This window comes from Melozone crissalis, unplaced genomic scaffold, assembly GCF_028551555.1.
Source record: "Melozone crissalis strain CALT ecotype California unplaced genomic scaffold, PUWL_Pcris_2 ptg000006l_1, whole genome shotgun sequence".
Lineage (NCBI taxonomy): Eukaryota > Metazoa > Chordata > Aves > Passeriformes > Passerellidae > Melozone > Melozone crissalis.
The window spans coordinates 45,491,602-45,512,103 of record NW_026535784.1 but is presented as its reverse complement, the minus strand read 5'-3'; the positions used below and the strand labels follow the sequence as shown (position 1 = coordinate 45,512,103).

The window sequence follows — 20,502 nt, the reverse complement described above, 5'->3', positions numbered from 1 at the left end:
ATGAAAGAAAACAGACTGTAGTATCAGCTCTAACCCACATCTCAAAACTATTAACAGGAGTATTTGGGAAGAGATACTCTGACACATTTTTAAATTTCCTTGAAATGAACTGGATTAGGACACAGTATTGAAGGAGCAGAGCTGAAAATTGGCAATATGTTGCTGAGAAATAATTATTTCATATATGGGTACTTGATGTCTGTAATGGATTTGATCCAATGATAAACTGAAAATAAAATGACTTCTGACAATGGTGGAATGAAAGCAATCCTTATTTATGATGTGTGCCTACCCTTACTAACATAACCCCAAGGTATTCTACCCCAGAGAATCAAAATATTGCAGGCTAAGTCTAACTGCAGCATTCAGCATCACTTGCTATATATTTAGTGAAGTGAATAAGGACACTGGCCACATTTGCTCAGAAAAATAGCTTTTTCCTTATCCTTCGGATTCTTCAGAAATAGTACAGAAAATTAGGAGGCTACAGTATGTCAAGATGCAAAAAGAGATTAAGCAAAAAAGATGTGCAGAGAAAGAAAATAGCTGTAAGGAAAGGAAGATCTAGAGGTAAAAGAAATGAGTAAAATATCCCTCTACACCTCTCCCTGAGCTCTGCTTACCTGGGGATTGGGGGCACTGGAATTTTGTATTTGGGCTGCCAAATTAAGTTCTTCAACACTTTTATTCAAATACATGCAATACTAAGAAATAATGGCTTTTCTGTTTTATAAAAAATACTAAGATAAATGAACGTAACTTCTCAAAATGAGAGGCTGTACGATGACCATTGCTGTATAATCAGAAGTCCCAGCCTAAACAATGACTTTTGCCATTAGCACAATGTAGCCTTCTAATACGCGGTATGACAAACACCAAAATAAATGACTTTTGTGAGATGTACACACAGAGAGGAAGATGAAGCAACAGAGCATTTTGTGCTGGAAGTGATTTTTCTGCCTCTCTATATGGTGCCAAAAGAGCACAGTGACTGTGAAGGCTTCCCCACTGCTCTCTTGGCTGCAGGATCTTGTAAGAGCTGTTTTAAAGGCAAAAGGGCAGATGTCAATCCTTGATCTTTCTGTTGAGAGGGTGATCTATTAAAGGCTTGGTTAGCTGGGTATCTACTTCCTCAACAGGCTGCCAAATCCATGGCTTAAGTTAACAAACTCCTATTTGCCAGATCAATGCTGACCCTATGTCAAAAGCTTGGTCTCCTTTCATTGGATCTGCAAGTCATCCAAAAATACTTTACTAATTGGGAAAGGTAATGGTGGGAGGTAAGCATTGGAATTTCAGTGGTGGCTATGTAAAGAAACTGAAAAAAAAGAAGTCAGCTTTCTCTCTGAAAAGAAGCGCATATTTGTCCACTCCAAGTGCAGTTTGATAAACTCTCTTAATCAGACAAAAGGAGGGGGTCATCAGCAAAGTCCCCAAGACCTCCTCTCCCTCTGCATCCCAGGAAAAGAAGACAGACAGTATAGGCAAACAATAATGCTGGGTGAATTGCCCAATATGTCTATTTAATTAGCACTTAAAGCATCACAAATGTTTTCTCCTTGCTTGAAGGAGAGAGAAGAACATGTCCCTGGCATTGCAGAGGGCAAGAGAGTTTTGATGGTTTATAGACCATTTTACCTTAATAGTCACAGAGAAAATGTTCCAATACATATCCAAACTGGAAAGACAAATAAAAGCCCCAGATTTTTTTCTGCTTTTCTCTTGTGCATCACTGGGATGTGGGGTTTGATATAGCAGCATTTTATCCCTCTGGACAAATGAAAGAGGCGCAAGACACTGATTTTCTATATGTTCACAATTCTCTCACCACTGCAGAACTGGTCTGTGTGTCTTGGAAAATATTTCTCTATAAAAGCACACATGCAAAATAAAAATCACAGCATCACAGAATAGTGTGGGTTCGAAGGGAGCGTTTAGGTCATTTACTCAATTGCCCTACAATGAGTAGGAACATCTTCAACTAAATCAGGTTGCTCAGAGCCCCATCCAGCCCAGCCATGAATGTTTCTGGGGAAGAGGCATCCATCACCTCTCTGAACAACCTGATGCAGTGTTTTTCCATCCTCATAGCAAAAAAATATTTTCCAGAGTCATTTTCAGAGGTACAGTAATTTGTAAAATGTGCACAAACTGCTCTAACAATTATTGATGCTATTGAACTTCCTGCCCTGTAACAATGGAATTTTCTCGCCCCCAAAAGCATCAGTTCTACAGGGCTCCTTTTATTTTTGTTGCTGTTATCTTTTATGACAGTCAGCCATAAAATCAAATGTGTTCCCTCAAAAGAACTCTCATCTCTGTTTTTTAAAACCAGTGTTCTTTTTTCTTTTCTGCATTAATGGGTAAATATTCCAGAAACATAAAGGCATAAAAAAGACAATGCCCTGCCCTGTATTTCATATACATAGGAAATGAAAGAGCCAAAGATATACACTAGACACTCCCAGAGCACCCATTTGACTTCTTTATGAAAATGCTCAGCTTTTTCCATAAAGAAGAAAAATTCCAGTGCTTCTGAGGATTTAAAAACAGAATGTAATGATCTTCTGTGTAAAGCCTCAGGTTTCTCAGACTCAATCAGTATAAAATATTTTGCAAGGCTCTCTCTTCAGGCTAATTTAATTAAATAAAGTGGTACTAGAACACCCTGCCACTATTATGGTTCTCATCCTGTCCAACCAGAAGGCAACAACTCCCACAGAGTTCCCAAGCATGTTCTTTGCAGCAATGCTTTACCCACTGTTTAAAAAACCCCACAGTGCAAAGTATGTATAACTATTACTCTCATTTTGTACCTTCTCTCTTTCACAAAGAAAAAAAAATACAGAAAAAAATTATATGACTAACAATTTTCCTGTCTTAAAAATTAATACATATAACATTTCTATCTAACAGGTCTCTTCAAGGAGAGCTTGGCTGCACTCTAATTCCATCTCGTGTGCCATTGCTACTGCTGTGCTGTTTTCTCTGGTCTTCTCAATGACACAAACAAATCTACCTTATAAGAAGAGTTAATCATCTCTACATAGATTTCATTCCTGGGCACAGGTTCAAAGTCCATGAACACATAATCTTTTGCAAATCAAAACCTATTTCTCTCTTTCATGCATCATTTACAATCCCAAGGTGATGTACTGCTAGCATCACACCTGCATTTTAGTTCACTTTCTTCCTGATTACTCATCCTTTAAAAAAGAAAGCACAAGTGACCTTTACTCTTTTCCTCTCATATTTTATTGTCTGTTTGCCTTATTTTTCTTTGCTTTGCTTGTCTGCCTAAAGAATTGAAAGCCTGGTTCAAACCCAGCGGGAGAATATCTTCTTCCTTAGGAGGAGTAAAATACCAGGAAAGAAGGAAGCCCACAGTTTTCAGTTGCTGGGATTACATGACTGACCCTGCAGAAACACTGTGTAAGTGAGATGCTTTAGAGCCCCAGGTCACCCATGGGAAGTCTAGACCTAATCTGGTTTGTGGACAATTTCTGCTGCCTCTCTAACCACAAGTCAGGAGGCAGCATCAGCAGCATCTAGGTTTGAACCTAGAGGGATCCTTACATCACCCTCTGGGCAGCTCAGTCATTACTTCTGTGCCCTAGGTCACAACTGCACTACATAGTTAAAAATAGCAAAAGAAACCAAAATAATCTCAAAAGTGATAGAGTCCAAGGGCTTTGCCAGCCTGACTGGTGCAAGCTGCCAAGCTGATATCTCCTTCTTCGAGTGCAAGAATGAATCCTCACTGTCTCCTGTGATTTTTTTCTGCAGCTTAATCTGCAGTGAACATTGCTTCCATTGCTTTAAAGAAAATACTATTCTATCACAACCTTAACTAAATTCTTTACCCATTTCTATATCACTTATGTACTACAAGCCCTAGATTCCAAATCTGCCTACAGGAAGGTGCACAAACACTGCAGCTGTGACATGCATTAACCAATATTCTGACAACAACCAGGCTGACTGAATAATTTGGATTTTGATGACAGTTTCATTTTAAAAAGCTCTTAGTGTGACTAAGTTTGTGGCTCTAATAATCTGATGTGCACAGCTTCTGACACCCTCTTCTCCCCACTGAACTCCAGTAGATTATATTAATCTTTAATTGATAATGGCTCTCATTTGCATATAATTGCTGTTGTTTATCATGCAAAATATTTTTCCTCTGAAATATTTTGATGCTTCTCTTTTAAAGATTTGCCTTTCACACTTGTAGAATTCAATTTCCTTTATAGCACTGCCAAGTTTTCCCACAATGGGATTTTTGAGAAAAAAAGAACGAATATTTCACCTGTAGTGAAAAACATTCATGTTTCTAAATGGTGATGTTTATGAAAACTTAAAAAACTAACAGAGTCATAGCTGTCCTTCTGTTTGCCCATCTTCAGTCCCTTGGGCTCCCATGGAATAAAAAAAAAACAAACCCTGAAGATGTATTAAGCAACATGATTTCTTTTTTTTAAATGTGTTTCTCCCTAGTCAACTTGTGGAAAAGCCAATTTTTACAAATGAATACACAGGCCTCAAGTCTAATACAGACTTTTTTTTTTACAGCCTTTCTTCCTACACCAACCTTCCCTTTTTCAAGTGAGGGTACCAAGAAAAGCTTATGCTTTTGATCTCTGTGCAAATAAATGAGCTGAAACAAATAAAACCTGGTTCACAAGAGACATCCAAGACATCTGGTGGAGTTATTTTTCTAAGTAATTAGACCAAGTGGTAGTGCAATTCCCAAATGGAAAGCACCTTCTCGCTTGGTATCCAGTTATTTCTCAGGGCCATCAAAACAGCAGTAAGTCCTGCTTCTCTCCTTGCCTGTGTCTCAGACTCTATTGATTACCAGTCTTCCCAAACATTGCTTTATTACTCAAGTTTTTAACCCTTCCCCCCAACCTTTTTTTTTTTTTTTTTGTGCTATGAGGATCCTGTTCTACTTCCATGAATGTCAGTGGGATTTCTGGTATTGACTGAGGAAGGATGCTAAGATACTGTAGCTCTCCTTCTTACAGGCTCTACAGAGCAGGCAGAGCAGTGCAATGAATAACAGCAAGGTGCTTGCTCTGGATCAATAGTGCTCTAAAGTGTGCCCAGGTGTGCTTTCTCCTTCTTTCTTGCTGAAAACTGATTAAATTTCTCCTGTTTTTCTCATATCTCCCCAAGAAAACATCATTCTAGTAACAACCCAATTGCTCCTTGACACTTTGGGGAGAATGTGGTTCTCAGTCTGTGACAACATCACAGGGCAACCACTGTGAATTTGTGACACCAGGGAAGTGAACTGGGAGTAGACCTGTTGAAGAAAGGAATTCCATTTTGTTTGTGCATGGTTCTCCTGGTTTTCCAGTTTCAGATTTGGTCAGGGTGCTCTACACTCCTGTACCACTAGCTGACTTGGATGCAGGCACCACCCCTGTGCTATGACAGGAACCTTTTGTAATGCCAGATATGGAATTCCCAGCTGTAACAGGAGTAAAGAAAAGCAGCTGCCATATGAAACAGCTGCTAGATTACAACAAGTGGGCTTGATATTAATGGTGTTCATTCTCACTCCTTCACAACATAACACAAACTCACCAGAGGTTTCATCAACTCTCTCGTCCACCACGTGGTCCTTCTGATGAACCCACTCGCTGTTGCACTTAAAATAGATTTGTGTGGCTGGGCTTGCTTTGCAGTACAGATTCACAGGCTTGTTCTTCACAATGTAAGCCTCTTCAGGTTCAATGAGGAAGTGGGGCAATGGCTCTGGAGGATCAGATGGAAAAGTTTCTGGAAGCTCATGAAAAAAGTCATCATCTGTAAAGAAAAAAAGAAAGAATCAAAATTCAGCTGGCAGATACTTGCAAAAACTTCATGAAAATTATAAAAGTGCATAGTTTTTGAATAAAATGTTATCTTAAGAGCATTCCTAAACCGAGGCTTAGATGCATTGCTGTTTCCAGACTGGAAGAAACTGTTCTTTACATCCTGAACATTCTTTTCTCTCTGTGATGTGACAGGGTTGTGCACATTCACAGTCTGGGATCAGTCCTTTGTTACCATCATTGGCAATACCAGCAATAAGCTTTGTGTTAATGCTTGGTAGAGTTGCCTGCAAAACCACAAAGAGAAATAATAGAAACTTTCAGAGGCTTCAAGGCCACATTTTCAATAGTGACTTATCACACTGCATAATCAGGTGCATGCAATAGCTACAGCCAGCTGAGGCTGGTTAAATAGGAAACAGTACCTTTTGTTTCAGGTGAGCAATTTGAAATCTGCTGAGGGCAAAAGTCTAAATGCAAGTCCAGTCTGCACCTCTTTGTTCATACTCTGACTCTCCTGCTAAGACTGCTAATGAAAGTGCCAAGCTGTGCTTTATTTACTCTGTCAGTAGAACCTTGCTCTGTGCTGTCCTTGCTATGGAGAGGACGTGGGAGCTGGGGCATGGGACAGGGAACCTGTGAAATGGTGACATTTTGGGAAAACATGGACACATGCTATTGACATAAGGAACCTCAGCACCTCTCTGGTGCTGCTGGTAAAGAATTAAGTCAATGCAAGTAGTCTGGAGAAGTAGGAAAAGAATCCATTGCACAGAGGCAAGACTGAAAACACCAAACGTGCATACTTCCCTTTCTCCCTCCCTCTTCACAAATCCCCTTTTACAACCCCTCTGTCCCTTTGTGCAGAGGAAGTCTTCCACATCAGAAAGCACCAAATTCAGCAGAGAATGATCCTCTCCCCATCTTCCTTCCCACCTGCCATCAGAGCACAGGAACATCCAAGAGGCTCTGAGCAGCAAAGTGGTGGGGGCACCAACTCCTGACAGACCCACCAGCGGCGAGCTGGCAGCTCTGAAGGCCTCACTCAATCTCTCCTTTCTGCCTCTGCCACAGTTATCATTACACCTCCTGACAGATGCTGATGCTGATTAATAAAACTCCACAGAACACCCAGCTGAAAATCCTGGCTGGCTGTCTCCTCCCTGCCACTCTTCATGAAGATGAAATGTCAGATGGCTCCCTCCCCAAACCTGAGACCTCCCTGTGCAGGCCCTGTCCAGAATTACAAGGGGCATGACTGTCCTTCCAGATACTGCTTTTCAGAAAGACAAGAAGGAACAGGGACATATAAGGACAGAGGAAAAGAAGGCAATATGGCACCCATCCCATGCAGCTGTATGAAGGTAAACTGCATGTCTTCATCAGTGATGGGAATACCTTACAGAGCAAACCATTTTGTGAACCTCCTAAACTGTTTATGAAGAGAACATATGTTCACCATTTATATTTTTATTTCCCACTGCCCTTCATATTAATTTAAAAATACTCCTGTCCTTCTTGGTGTCTCATTTTATAAGGAATATTAGGTCTGACTCACTACTGCATCACTCCCTGAGAGTTAATAGAAGTGAACTGGTTCAAAGATAGAAAAAAAGGCCAATAAATAAGGCCTGACATTCTTCTAGCAAAGGGAAAATCTGTGACACACTATAACACTTCCATTTCCATCTCCAATTAATCACTTCCAGATACTCAAATTAAATTTAATTTTTTATCACTTTCCCATGCTTCCTTTACTTCTGCAGTTTCCTTTTCACTCTGACCACACCAGCCTCCTTCCTCTGCAATCCTATTTCCTCTCCTCATTAGGGATTTCTTCCCTGCTCCATTTTACTCCCTGTTTTTTTTCCAAAAAGAAAGACGAGTTACAGTAAGCTAATGGGAGTCCTCATTTGGTTTCATGACAATGAAACATGTCTGAACTGAATCAAGAGGCTTTTTGGCATTCCTCATCCTCTTCCCATGCACATCTCCCCTCTTCCCCTCTCCCACATGCTGCTCCATAGACATCCATGACACAGAAACATTAGAGATGAATCATTTCCCCTGAATTGCCACAGGACGTATCTTTTTCTTCTGGTCATTTAATTGCAAATCAGCAAGCAGACAGATGGAAACTAACAAAGCACACATATGTTTTATAATTAAACAAGTATTGCTTCACTAATTTCTGGTGACTGGAAGAACAAATGTATTTATTTTCACCACTAAATTTCTGCATGTTATCAAAGGCAATAATTACAATGCCTGACCAATCAACTGCACCTTATCAAAGATAACTAGAAAGTCTAAAACGAGGGATCAGCAAGCTGCAAAAAAGAAAAAAACAAAAGGAGGTTTTCAAAATAATTTTTTGATCAGCCTGGAACATGTGTGTGGGTTTTGGCTTTTCCTCCTGAAGGTAAACTGCTTATAAAGTTCAGGTATTATTTGCATGTATTCAAAGTACTGCCCAGTACATTATGATCTAGTCCCATATTTTGATTGTGGTGATAGCTGCTTGTCTCCACCAACCTGGCATCCCACAGTCAGTACAACAAGCCTGTTTTCTTACTGCCTTCTTGCTGTGATTCCTCCTTACTCCTCTTGAACAACAATAAAGCTCAGCTTTATTTTTTCACACTCTCTCATTTCTATCAAGAGGCATCTGAACCACTCTTAAATGTTAGGGATATAGATGGAAACCATTCACAAACTGTCACACAAATAGTGCTCAAAGGCTGCCTCGTCCCTGGAAACTGGCATTTAAAACCATCACTTTCAGAAAGAATTTAAGATAGTAGCAAAGAAAGATTTTTTTTCTTTTTAAACTTGAGAATGCTCATTCAATCCCTGCCCTCATACTGCTGCTGTTAATAGCAACAATGGTGTTTTTTTTATAGAGCAGTTTCTCAAGAGGAACATACAGAATATCACCATGACTGCATTTGGCAGAAAAAGCAGCAATCCCACAGTAAAGCTAGTCCACCTCCATTAGCACTGAAGGACCCCTGCTCCTGCTTTTCACTGCTGAAAGGCAACAGGTGGCCCAATCCACCTGTGTGAACCAATGTGGGAAGTGACTTGGTGTTTCCTGCATGCCCCAAAGGAATGGGGTTGGTTCCTGCAGGGAAGCAAAGCACCCCTCCCCTCTCACCCAGCTGAAGGGGCAGGATGGTGCTTTACAGGTAGAGAGGGTGTGCAGCCCCATTTCCCCTGTGCTAGACTGTGACATTTTCTTCTCAGGATGAGAATCTTTTGAGGAAGAAGAACCTTAAATCCCCTCACAATGGCTTGCACATCACACCAGGCACAGCTGTGTCACAGCTTAGGACAATCAGTTAATCGAGCTGCTGATCTGGGACAGGGTTTTGAACCATGCACCTTAACACATACCTTGGAACCAAGTCATGCATTCCATTTTTTGAATTACAGCCATATGCTGTTGTGCTTTCACTGTAATGCTTGCAGCAACATGCAAGCATAATTTTAATGTTAGTGTAATTATATAGCAAAATATTCTTAAAAATCCAACAGAAAATGCCAATATAGGACATTTGACTGTGTTGGGATTTTTTGCAGTTCTCTAGAGAACAAGACCTGGTAGCACCAGAGCAATCTAATGAATCTGTGTTTTCATGAGGACACAGCTTCTAACAACCAAATAAACACTTCCATCAGTTTCTCCTGACCAGCTCTACTTAAACACAGGTCATTCCTGACAGTCAAACTGACTTAGATTTTTTAGGGATGATTTTGTTATCACCATGTGGCCTGTTGAGCCAATGTCTATAATTTGGATAGGGATTGTCTCTCATGGTGAGCTCCATTGCTGCACGAGGGGATAAATCTTGCCTGAGACTTTGATCTACATCTTCCTGATGGTTATCGCCGGTTACTTAAAATGCTCATCTCCCAATGGCACAGCGAAGCAGCAAACTTTGTAACTCTCTTATTAAACTCTCCTAAGTAGCTTGACTTTTTTTTCTTTTGTCTGGAGGAAAAAAGCTAATTAAACCATTTGGGAGTGATCTGGAAGTGCAGATACAAACAAACACTAAAAATTCACATACTTGATTTCCAATCATTATGCCAATGTCATGTGCAGCAAGTTCCCCTCACGACTTTGATCAAACACAAACACAAGACACACATTGTTCTCCCCTGTTGTAACAAATCCCCTTCTGTGCTCAGCAACTTTGAGCTGCAAGTTTTCTTCTGCAGTATGTCACATTCATCTTTATTTTCACATAATAAAGTGTACAGCCCATCTGTTGTTATTGACTGATTTATATTAGCAAGACAAAAGACCTGATTAATGGTACTGCTAAACTGGTTCCAGTAGTGGAATTCATTCATATTAAGAAAATAAATTTTTAAAAGCCACTTTATAAACTTAACTTGGAATTTTTATTTTAGTTGCTGGCCCAAATTTGGATACACTTTTATTTGCCTTCTGTAGTATCTGACAACTATGTTTTTTAAAAGCAAAGTCAAAGGCAAATCTATAGGAACAGGGGAAATGCCACTGAAATCAGCATTGATACAATCTGGCATGGGCTGTCACATGTAGGAATTTTAGCTTAATTTTAGTTCAGCTTTCTTTTAAGGTAAAACAAATCTTTGCCTAAGTCAGGAACCTTTGATGTTTGGAAAGGTCTTCACTCTTTTCATGCATTTGCCTGTAAAAGTGTACATAATATAGCTCTTCATGCATAACATGTGAAAAGAGAGATTTAATGGCATATTTCCCCTTTTATGGATTAGTATCCCTGCTCTAATCTGTGTCAGGAAAATATTGTGCTCCATACACCAATCTATTCATCTCTAGATCACTAGTTTTATTGCTATATACCAAGCTTTAATTCTCATCAGCCCAGCATATAACTCAGTATATATCTGAACTGCGAGACTTGAACTATTATTGCTTAGATGATAATATATTGGACCATTATCTCTTCATGCGAGACCTGAAGCAAATTCTTCTCAAATGGAATTTACTTCAGAATGATTCAAGAGCAATTTAAAATGAATGGCTGCAAAGTTAATTCTATTTGTATGTGGATGCCCATCACTCGGCAAGACCACTCCCTGAGCATTGCAAGAAAGGCAGCTGGAGTTTACTGTATGGATGGGATTTCTGTTCAGGTTTTAATGTTATGATTAAAAAGCTTTCTAGAGCAACAAGTACTGTTTACTGTGAAATTAACAGCAAGTGCTAGCTCAGCCAGACAGCTTATCAGGATGGAGGCAAGGGTTTGGATTACAGTGCACACTCTTTCAGGAAAGGAAAATTGCTTGGCTGGAAGTCCTTTAGTCGCAGGGTTTTCTATCCTCCTAGGAAGGGCATGCAGTGCCACCAAATGGGAAGCAAAAAATACTGTATGCCATAGAGCCTGTCTTCACCTTAGAGGCCCATAACACGACAGAGCTATGAATCCAACATTAGTCCAAGCTGAACAAAAATTGGGAGGAAACAGGACTTATTTCTAAGAATCACTAATGAACAGTTTCCATTTTAAAAGGCCCTCTCAACCCTGCCTCAGCCTTGGAGACCACACAGGGACAGAGAATGGGCACAGCAAAGTGCAGCCTGTGCCTTGATAGAGAAAGCACATTTTCCTGCCTTGACCTGGGGAGAAGGAGAGTGGCTTTCTCAGCACTTACCCTCTGTCAGCCCTACCTCTGGCTGATTGCAAGGTGAGCATGCAATAAAGCAATCACTCCTTATTCTTCAGCACCTCAGAAGGGGAAGGTATCCTCAAAAAGCCCAGAAAGTCTGCATTTTTGCAACAGCAAAATATTTGGCCAACCTTGGAGGCTGGCATCTGCTTGGTTGTAGCTGAATTCACTGGCAGGCCTTTATGTGCCTGAAGATGAGGCTTGGTTTTGTGGCAGCCCACAAACCAGATCCTTGCTGAACTTTGCTGGACCCTCCTGGGAGAAAGGTCAAGGGAATTTCTGACTCAGATTTACAGAGCACCCACAAAATTAAATTCTCTTTTCATCAGGGAAGGCAGAGTGCAGGCACAGTCTGGGAAAAGTGACAGAGAAATCGATAGGGCATGCAATGTTCATCTTTTTTGGGTGACTTCAGTCCAGAAACAGAATAAATAAAGACCACGTAGAGGAATGAACCTTCCCTGCACCTGCAGCAGCTCAGTGAAGACTCTCCTAGCACATCTCAGCTTAACAACACATTCCCAGGAGATCAAACCCAAGCTTTGCTTGTACTTAACAAAGAACATATGCACTGAGCGGTTACATATCCGTCAGAAGGCTGCTGGGCAAAAGTCTCCCTCTCAAACACAGGAACATCAAAGAAAAGCCAAACACATCCTTTCCTGTCCTTCTGTACTCCTAGGCAAAAAAAAAAAAAAAGAACTTTCACAGCAGCACAGGAATCAATACTTGATCCATGGTCAGCCAAAGGCACAACCTGAAGCCCTTTAAAAAACCCAGACAATGGGCATCTCAGACACTGGAAATTCTGGATTATTGGCTCAACTAAAGAGCACAGGAAGGAGGTTTCTGATATTTGGACTCAGTCCGACTATACAGACCATCCTAAATAAAGAAGCCATACCTAGAACAGTAATTGTGCTTGTTAAGCCACCATACTCTGGCTAGCCTTTCTCAGGAAGCTGTGAGGAGCTGAAGGGGAAAAGGAGACACCATGCTTTCCCTTTTAACAGCACTGCACAGTCTGCCATTACACTGGGGGACTGTGAAGGGTGGGAGCTGCAACTCAAGAGCAGGGAGGTTTCACAGTCAAAGAAAGACGCCAACTGAGTGGCTGCTGGTGCTCCCACCAGGCAGCCCTCTGTGGGGTGGAGCCCTCTCCTCTTGTGCACTTCTCTCTGTGCTCCTATTTTATGTGAATGCTGCATGTCCAAATATAGAGCCAAGGGCAGAGGAAGATGAAAGGATAAATGGTTATCACTCAGCCACAGACCATGTGGACAATGTGCAACCACGTTGCCTACAGCAACCAGCGTGTTCTCCATCTCCCCTGCTCTGATAGCGCCTTCTCCTTCTCTCAGTCCAGAGCTTGGAGTACATCCAGCCTGGCTCACCCTGGCAAACTGCACTGCTGTTAATCAACAGCTAATTCCAGTGGAGTCAAATATGATTTGCATCAGAGTAAGGAAAAGGAGAATCACATCTAGATGAGGAAAACACTGTGCCACCTTTATAAAGAGTTTTGCAAGTTACATCTTACCATTGGGGAAAAAGGCACCTTCCCCCAGTTTGTTTAATTCATAATTATGATTAGAGTTTCTGCTTCTCTTGAAACTTTAACATCAACCAGATGAGAAGAACATTGAAAACAGAACTGTCAGTGCTCTGTAACAGAGGGAATTTTTTTTATATATCCCACTGCTAACTCAAGACAATACCTGCAGGTATATATGTAGACATGACATTTAAAGTTCCGTATCCAGAACATTACCATTGCCCTGAGACAAACTGTCAGACTAGCAGCTGCTGCCTAAACATGCAAGAGATGGTGGAGGTACTCATTAGCATTGGACTCAGCCTAGGAAAATGCCAAAAGATGGTATGGTTTCATGCAAGGCAATTGAAAATACTTTCTGTTCTCATATGAAGAGCACCAAGCTGTTCTTTGAGCAACAAGGTTTATGAGACTTGTTGTCAGTGTAGGAAACTTAATGCAGTAGGAAACTTAATGCAGTAATCTACAAGCTCTACTTTCTATGAGTCTGCCCAACCATGTAAATAGATGAAAAAGGCTGGAGGCAAATCATCAGGGGCTGAGGCCGGCTTATGATCACTGAGAGCATGAAATGTAAAGTGAAGAGGCAAAGGCCCTGTTTCTTTGCTGCCCTGCCCTGAGTACCAGCAGTCACATCTCTCTTTGAAAAATATTAATTACTTCTGAAGGAAACTTGTTGTGCTTTTACAGAGCTACTGGATAAGGTTGGCTCAGTTACTGTGCCATGACTCTCAACAGTACAGCACTTGAAAATAAAATGCTTGACAAACAGCAGATGATATCAGTGACATTTGAAGTTGATTACCTTGTGGAAGTTTCTGCCCTCTTTCCACTTCCAGAGTTGTCAAGCATTGGAACAGGCTGCTCAGGGAAGTGGTTGAGTCACCATCCCTGGAGATATTTAAAAGATGTATAGATGTGGCACTTAGTGACACGGCCTAGTGGTGGATTTGGCAGTGCTGGATAACAGTTGGACTGTCTGATCTTAGAAGTCTTTCTAACTTAAACTATTCCATGAATGTCTGATTTGTTTAAAACTAATAAAATATTCATGCTTGTGGGGAAAAAAAGTGGGTTACAGACTATCTCCAAAACTTTATCTCCTTGCTCTGTCATGTAACAAACTCACAGAGAAGCATGCAAGTGTTACTTTGCCAAACACTCACATCATATTGTAACAGTGAGCTACAGGCATGTAATTGGAAAATTAACACATCTCCTGTTGGATATGGTTGTGCTGCTGGAGTTCAAGCCTGTTAGTGTTAGTTGTGACTTTGATACAGATGCAGCGTACGAACAGCAGAGAAAGTTCAGTGCCAGCCCATAAGGTTTTGTGTCCTACCTCATAAGCATTTTTCATTTTGGAGTCTAGATTGTGATGAGTCTGTGTGATGGCATGAGATCCCCTCCTAACCACCTGAAAAGCAAAGTCTAATTTGAGACACTTCTGCCCTAGCTGCCATTAGTGGTCATAATGGTTGACACAAGGTCAAAAATTATGAAACCTCTTAGGAGCATCATTTCCTCTTCAGTGTTAGGCTTCACTTCCCTTTGACACATCAGTCCTGAAGCAGCTCCAGGCTCTTGACCCCTTCTTTAACCCTGATAACTAATTAAAGATGGACAAGGCTTAGGCTAAAATACTTTTTGTTAAACCTATTCATTCTCAAGTCCCCTTCAGGCATTCTTTGTCACACAGGACAGAGTCTGCCATATTTACATGAACATGAAAGAAGGTGCCTGTTACAATAACACAAAAAAATCTCCTTTTACAAGACCTGAAAACCTTTGTGGTTAGATGGTAGAATGCATTTTACAGCACATAAAATATATTCTCAACACATACTGGAAATAAGTTTCCAGGGTGTAGTCCAAAGCATACAATTCAGGAAAAATCCAAGGATAATTAACTCTGCACACATTTTTAGAATTAGAAGTTCAGACTCAGGTCCTTAATCTGACTGCTACATCAACAGTCTGCACATGGTGTCTCAAACATGATAAATGATAAATTTTTCATTTTCCCAAGTGAAAAATTGATCCCCCCTTTTCTCATGCTATTAAAGCTCTATCATGTACTGGAAACAAAAGCTCAGGCCAGAGTCATCAGCTGCAGGCAAATGGATTTTAAGGCCAGTGGTAAATCACATTACACAAAAAAGTTTGTTTAATAGGGGAAAGCATACTGCTACCTTGAGTGAGGATCTGTGACTGAATGTGGCACTTTACAAATACTTTCTCTGCTTTTTATGTTGTTTCATATTAATAATTAAGTTTGCTTCTTTCATCAGTGTGTTGGGGTTAAAATGTCAACCTTTTGTTTCTAGCAAGAATGATAATTTTTACCCTTGCTTTTCCAATTATTAAAATTGCAGCAGAGCTTTGCTCCCTGTTTGGTAACACTTTCAATGAAAGCATTTTTGTCTCATCAAAATGTGATGATCCAACATCTCCTGATTAATAAAACTGAGATCTAATAGGATGTCATGGATCCTAATTTCACAAGCTATCTGAAGTGTATAGTTAATCTAGATAACGGTATCACTGCATCTCAGAAAAACACTGGACACTTAAATATACCTAAAATAATAGCTCAGTTGCATGGCCACCTGGTTAAGGCATTGAACTGAGACCCAGGGGATTTATATTCTTCTGTAACCCTGGGGAAATCTAATCTGCCAGGTTCAGGGTCCCATCTTCAAAATGGATGTAGGACCCCAATAGGTAGCAGTCTTTGTTCACTACCTTCAAACTGAGCAAATAGCTCTGTACTCAGATGCTTCCTTCAAAACTTCTCCCAAATGCACACCAGTATCATTTGCTAAACAGCCAGCAGTTACAGAAAGGATCCCAAACAAATGTGTGTTTATAAAATGACTAGGGAACGAAATCTGTCTGTGCTGGAGCTGATGTGAAGTTTGCCACTGTCTCTCTTTGCATCAGTGGAGCAGCCTGGCCTTGGGTGCTCTGAAGAGCTCTCTCCATGGGCTGGGGGAATACTGCTGTCCCCAGACAAACATTAATCCTCATGAATATCTACATAGTCACTACTTCTTTTCATGGTTCTTAATGAAATTATTATTTGCCTGGTGCTGGTTACCTAATTTCATCCACAGCAAATTTTTCAAGAACCATAAATTATTTTGTAGGAGGCTGATTTATCCCAGCAGAAGTCCAAATTGAATTAGGAATCCATTAGCTGAATTCTAAGCAGGAGCTTCTGGGGGGAAGGGGAAAGGAAGGAGGGGGGAACTTGGGAATCTGAACATCAGATGTGGAAAAAGGGAAAAATCCTTAAAAGACGTAGAAAGAGAATAGAAAACATAAATATCTTCTGGTTGAATTAAACACTTAGGTATTTATAGAGCCAGATGGAAAAGCACAGATTATTGCCTAGGATCAGAAATATGACTCAGACATTTATTTATTTATTTTGACTAGCAATTGGTTTGGTAAGTAGATGGGATTTTGTAAGCAGATGAAAAACTCTGTTCCACTTAAATATTACAGTTTCCATCATGAAAATACCAACAGATTGTGTGTGCTATATATACTAATAAAGCTAATAATGAGCTGTTCAACCAAATCTTAACACAAAATAATCAAAGGCATTCCTCCCTCTGAGAGAAAATGAAAGCAAAAAAAGGTTATTTGCTTTGGAAACATACAGGATGATTTCATCAGCTATCGACCTTCATTCAGAGCCTGCTTATTTGAGGAGACACATGAACAGTGTATCTCACTGAACATATGTTTATTTCCAGGTGAACATATCCTCTCCTCTTGCCACTCCACCCTTACCATCAGCAGACACAGCAAAGGAAGGATGATGGGAGATGAATGCTGGAAGGTCATAGGTACTGACACCCACCCTATCCTTTCCTAAAGCTGGAAACTGTGAAGGACAATGCCCACAGAGGGAAACTGCATTACAGTCCCTCTCATATGACTTAAAGAAGCACTCTGCATCCTCACAGTTCCTTCAGAAATTGGTTACAGACAGGAAATCTTCCCCGCAATGACTAATTTCATTCACATCCCTTAAGTCCTGCTGATTTCACAAACTCTCTAACAATTAAAAGCAATAAAAATCTTACCATTCAAAGTGAAGCCTGAGACTGCAGTCTCCTGGCTTTGGTTTGCCTCCAACTCAACCTTTAGCTCAAGTGTCTGAAAACTATCACCCTTTCCAACATCAGGAGCACCTAGGACAGCTCAAACAGAAGTTGTTGACCTGCAAAGTGCTTGGTCACCCTTCCCAGCCACCACCCTAGCCCTGGCCTCCAAATCTTTTCAAGCTCACTCCATGGACACAAACAAGAAAAATGAGGGGGAAAAAAAAAAGAAAAGGAAGTCCTCTGAATATTCAGTAATCAAAGTTATGACTGGAAATGATGGCTAAAGTAGAGAAATCCTCAGAAAATGCTGAGAACAGATCCAGCACTGAAGTTCTGTGGAAAGACAGAGTGAATGTTCAGAGACCAGCAGCTGAAGTTTAACCCCTGAATCTCTGGATCACACACTGACTTGCATTCCTCCCTTATCTGTTTAGTTCCTTGTCTGCTGCACCCATTTTTAATGTAAAGTTCCAACAGGAACTGCTAGCTTCTGATAACATGATGTCAACAGAAAATGCCACTAGAAGTGGGGCTTCAGATCCTGCAAAACAAAAGCCTTGCTACCAAGTTACACTGCATTTCTCAACAGTCCTGTGAATTGGTTTGGATGAAATCAGAAGCACTCTGCAACTCACACTACAGGGCAGATAATAACAGTATTGTGTTTCAGCAGCTGAAAGGGCACAGCAGAAGCAGAGGGAAAGGGCAGCTTGGAGTGCCTCTGGCTCAACAGCCTCTGGCAGCAAGGATAAGAAACACAGAGACATCCACCTCTGTCTTGCAGATGCCATAGGAGACAGCACTGCACAGCATGCAGGACAAGAGCATTTAGTCAATCTGGCCCTAAGATGTGCATTGCCTGCATCAGGACACAGCAGCATTTATAGCTGTTGTTGTCTCCCTCGTGTCTAACAAAAGCAGCATCATTCAGTAATGGTGCAGATTATTCCAAGGAATTGCATTTGTCTGTATCTCAGTCTAGTCCAAAGACTGTAAATCTCTGAGGGCTCAACTCCCTCAGCACAAGTAAGTGTGCTGTCTGTGCTAGAGCCTTGGCCTTAACAAGAAGCAAATGGATTCCTTTGGCTTTGATTTTTAAAATACAGATCTGCACTCAAAAAGACAGAGCAGCAGTGTTAATGAATGAATCAAAAACATAAAGAAGCACTGGAGAGGAATAACAGAAATACAATTAAGTTGGAGGCTTTGCTGGGCATGTTTTTTGCTGCCGTATCATATTTATTTATTCAGCACTCCTCAGCAAGTCAGCTCAAAGCTAGGGAGCAATGAATTAGTACTCTAATCTCCCTCCCCATCATCCCCAGCCTTTGTGAGGAAACTGATATCCAGCCCCAGCTGAATCTGTCGAGTTCTAATCATAAACACCATCACTACAGAAACACAGACCTAAGCTATCTGACTGACTTGAGTACAAGACATATGTATTTCAATTCCACTTTAGTTTTCTCATTTCTTTCTTCATCCCTTCTCTTAGGTTTTCTGTCATGTCTTTTCTCCCCCCATTTTTATCTTGTTTCTTGCCTCTAGGCCCTCTTTTTTTCTTTCTTTCTTTCTTTTTTTTTAAATCCACATCCCTCCCACTCTTTTTTTTTTCAAGTAAAGCAAACATGACTGGTCAGGAATCTCCTTATGTTCTTATAAATAGATAAAGATTAATGGCCAATAAGCGTAGATTGAATGACTGGGGACAAAACACCAAAACTAAATAGCCGTAAACTCAATACCTTTACCTTTAAACTCAGAATAATTAACAACAGATTTAATTTATCCACATTCAAGCAACAGTAATAACATTCTACCATAAAGGAAGTCGTGATCCTGCTTTATTTTGGTGTCTAACCAGAGATGACAGTTTAAAGTGGTTCTTCAGTTAGTTTAAACAGCTTTTTCTGCTCTTCATTTGGCAAAATTGGCTTGAATAGCACAAGTTCATTTTGTAGTTAGGTAGCCTCATCCAGCAGGTTACTAATTTGTGACCAGGAAACTGCAGTAGTATTACATCAAACATATCTAAATATATAGCAGAAGGTCACATTCTGTGATTGCACTAGGCTTGGGGCAGAAGGGATAGAAAACATATAAAATTAATTGTTAGCCATAATAAGTGGAGATTTTCACCCAAAAGGTAATTTGCAGTGGTTCCATTTCATTCTCCAAGCCACATTTCCTTTTAAGTGGCAAAATTACAGCACATAAGCAAATTAATATCTAAAATAAAACAGCAGCTGTGCATTTGGGTAGCAATTGTATGGAAGGAACCTCAGAAGCTCGTTAGTAATACTTAAAGCAAGGGGTGTGTTTTGGTTGGCTTCCCACTGTACTCAGTGCTGATGCCAAAACACATTATAGCACAGCTGAAACCACATATTGTATGAGCAAGACTCTCAGCATTTTGCTCACTTACACACTCAGTTACACACACAGAGGTGAAAACAGGTAATGTCTGAGCAAGACTGCCAGCACTTTGCCTCAGGAATCTGGGCTGTAGCTTTCTGTTAATGAAAGAAATCTCTATAAGCTGAGTTGCCTCTTTCCCAAGCCTACTTCTGCTGCAACTACCCCTGGGAAACATATAGTAAACTGTCACTCTCCTGACACTAAACAGAGCACAGCACTTCCCACCACTGTCAAATAACCTGAATTAGCCTCCCCCCTTCAAAAAATGCCCAACTGTTACATTAATCTCTGCCAATATGCTGAACTTAGAGAGCTCTGCACAATTTACTTACAGCAAAGCCTGGTTTCTAAATGACTCGTTCTCTTCCAGGATCCTCCTCCTCTTGCAGGACAGTTTATGCTCTGTCCAGGTGAGCAGAAACTCAAACAGATTGGAAGTCAACTAAGAAAAGACTCTTTTACACAAAAGCCAGGGAGTAAATGGGCCAAGGTACTGGGGACACACTCTAATGCCTCAGAGACAGCAAAATCCCAGTCTGTTTTTCCATCAAACATGTCAGCTTCTTTCAAGTTCTGAGGATCTCCAGCACAGCACCTCTCAAACCTACAACCTGCAGGCTGGAAAAACAGATACCCTGTGCCCTCCCCAACAGCTCTGTACTTGCTACAACCATCACCACTGCCAGGCCCTGGGGATGGCAGCACCTCCTGGCTCCATATTGCCACAGCCTCCACTCCCAAGAGGAAAACTGCCAGCGCCCCAAGAACTTGCTTAATGCATGCAAAGGTGATCTTGGGTGCAGAAGGAGAAGGAACTAAGTAGCAACAAGAGCAGAGAACAAGTTGCTGTACATGACAGTTCATTTCTGGATAGCTGAGGAGATTAATGCCTTCACCTGCTGCTCAT

At 40.8% G+C, this 20,502-nt stretch overlaps 1 protein-coding gene across 1 annotated transcript in view; it reads right to left on the bottom strand.

Annotated features, from left to right (window-relative positions):
• UNC5C (unc-5 netrin receptor C) overlaps positions 1-20,502 on the bottom strand; it is a 244,952-nt gene that overhangs the window by 83,525 nt on the left and 140,925 nt on the right. The window contains exon 2 of the mRNA XM_054291801.1: positions 5,593-5,814. Coding sequence (XP_054147776.1) covers positions 5,593-5,814 — 222 coding nt within the window. The remainder of the gene's footprint in view (positions 1-5,592; positions 5,815-20,502) is intronic.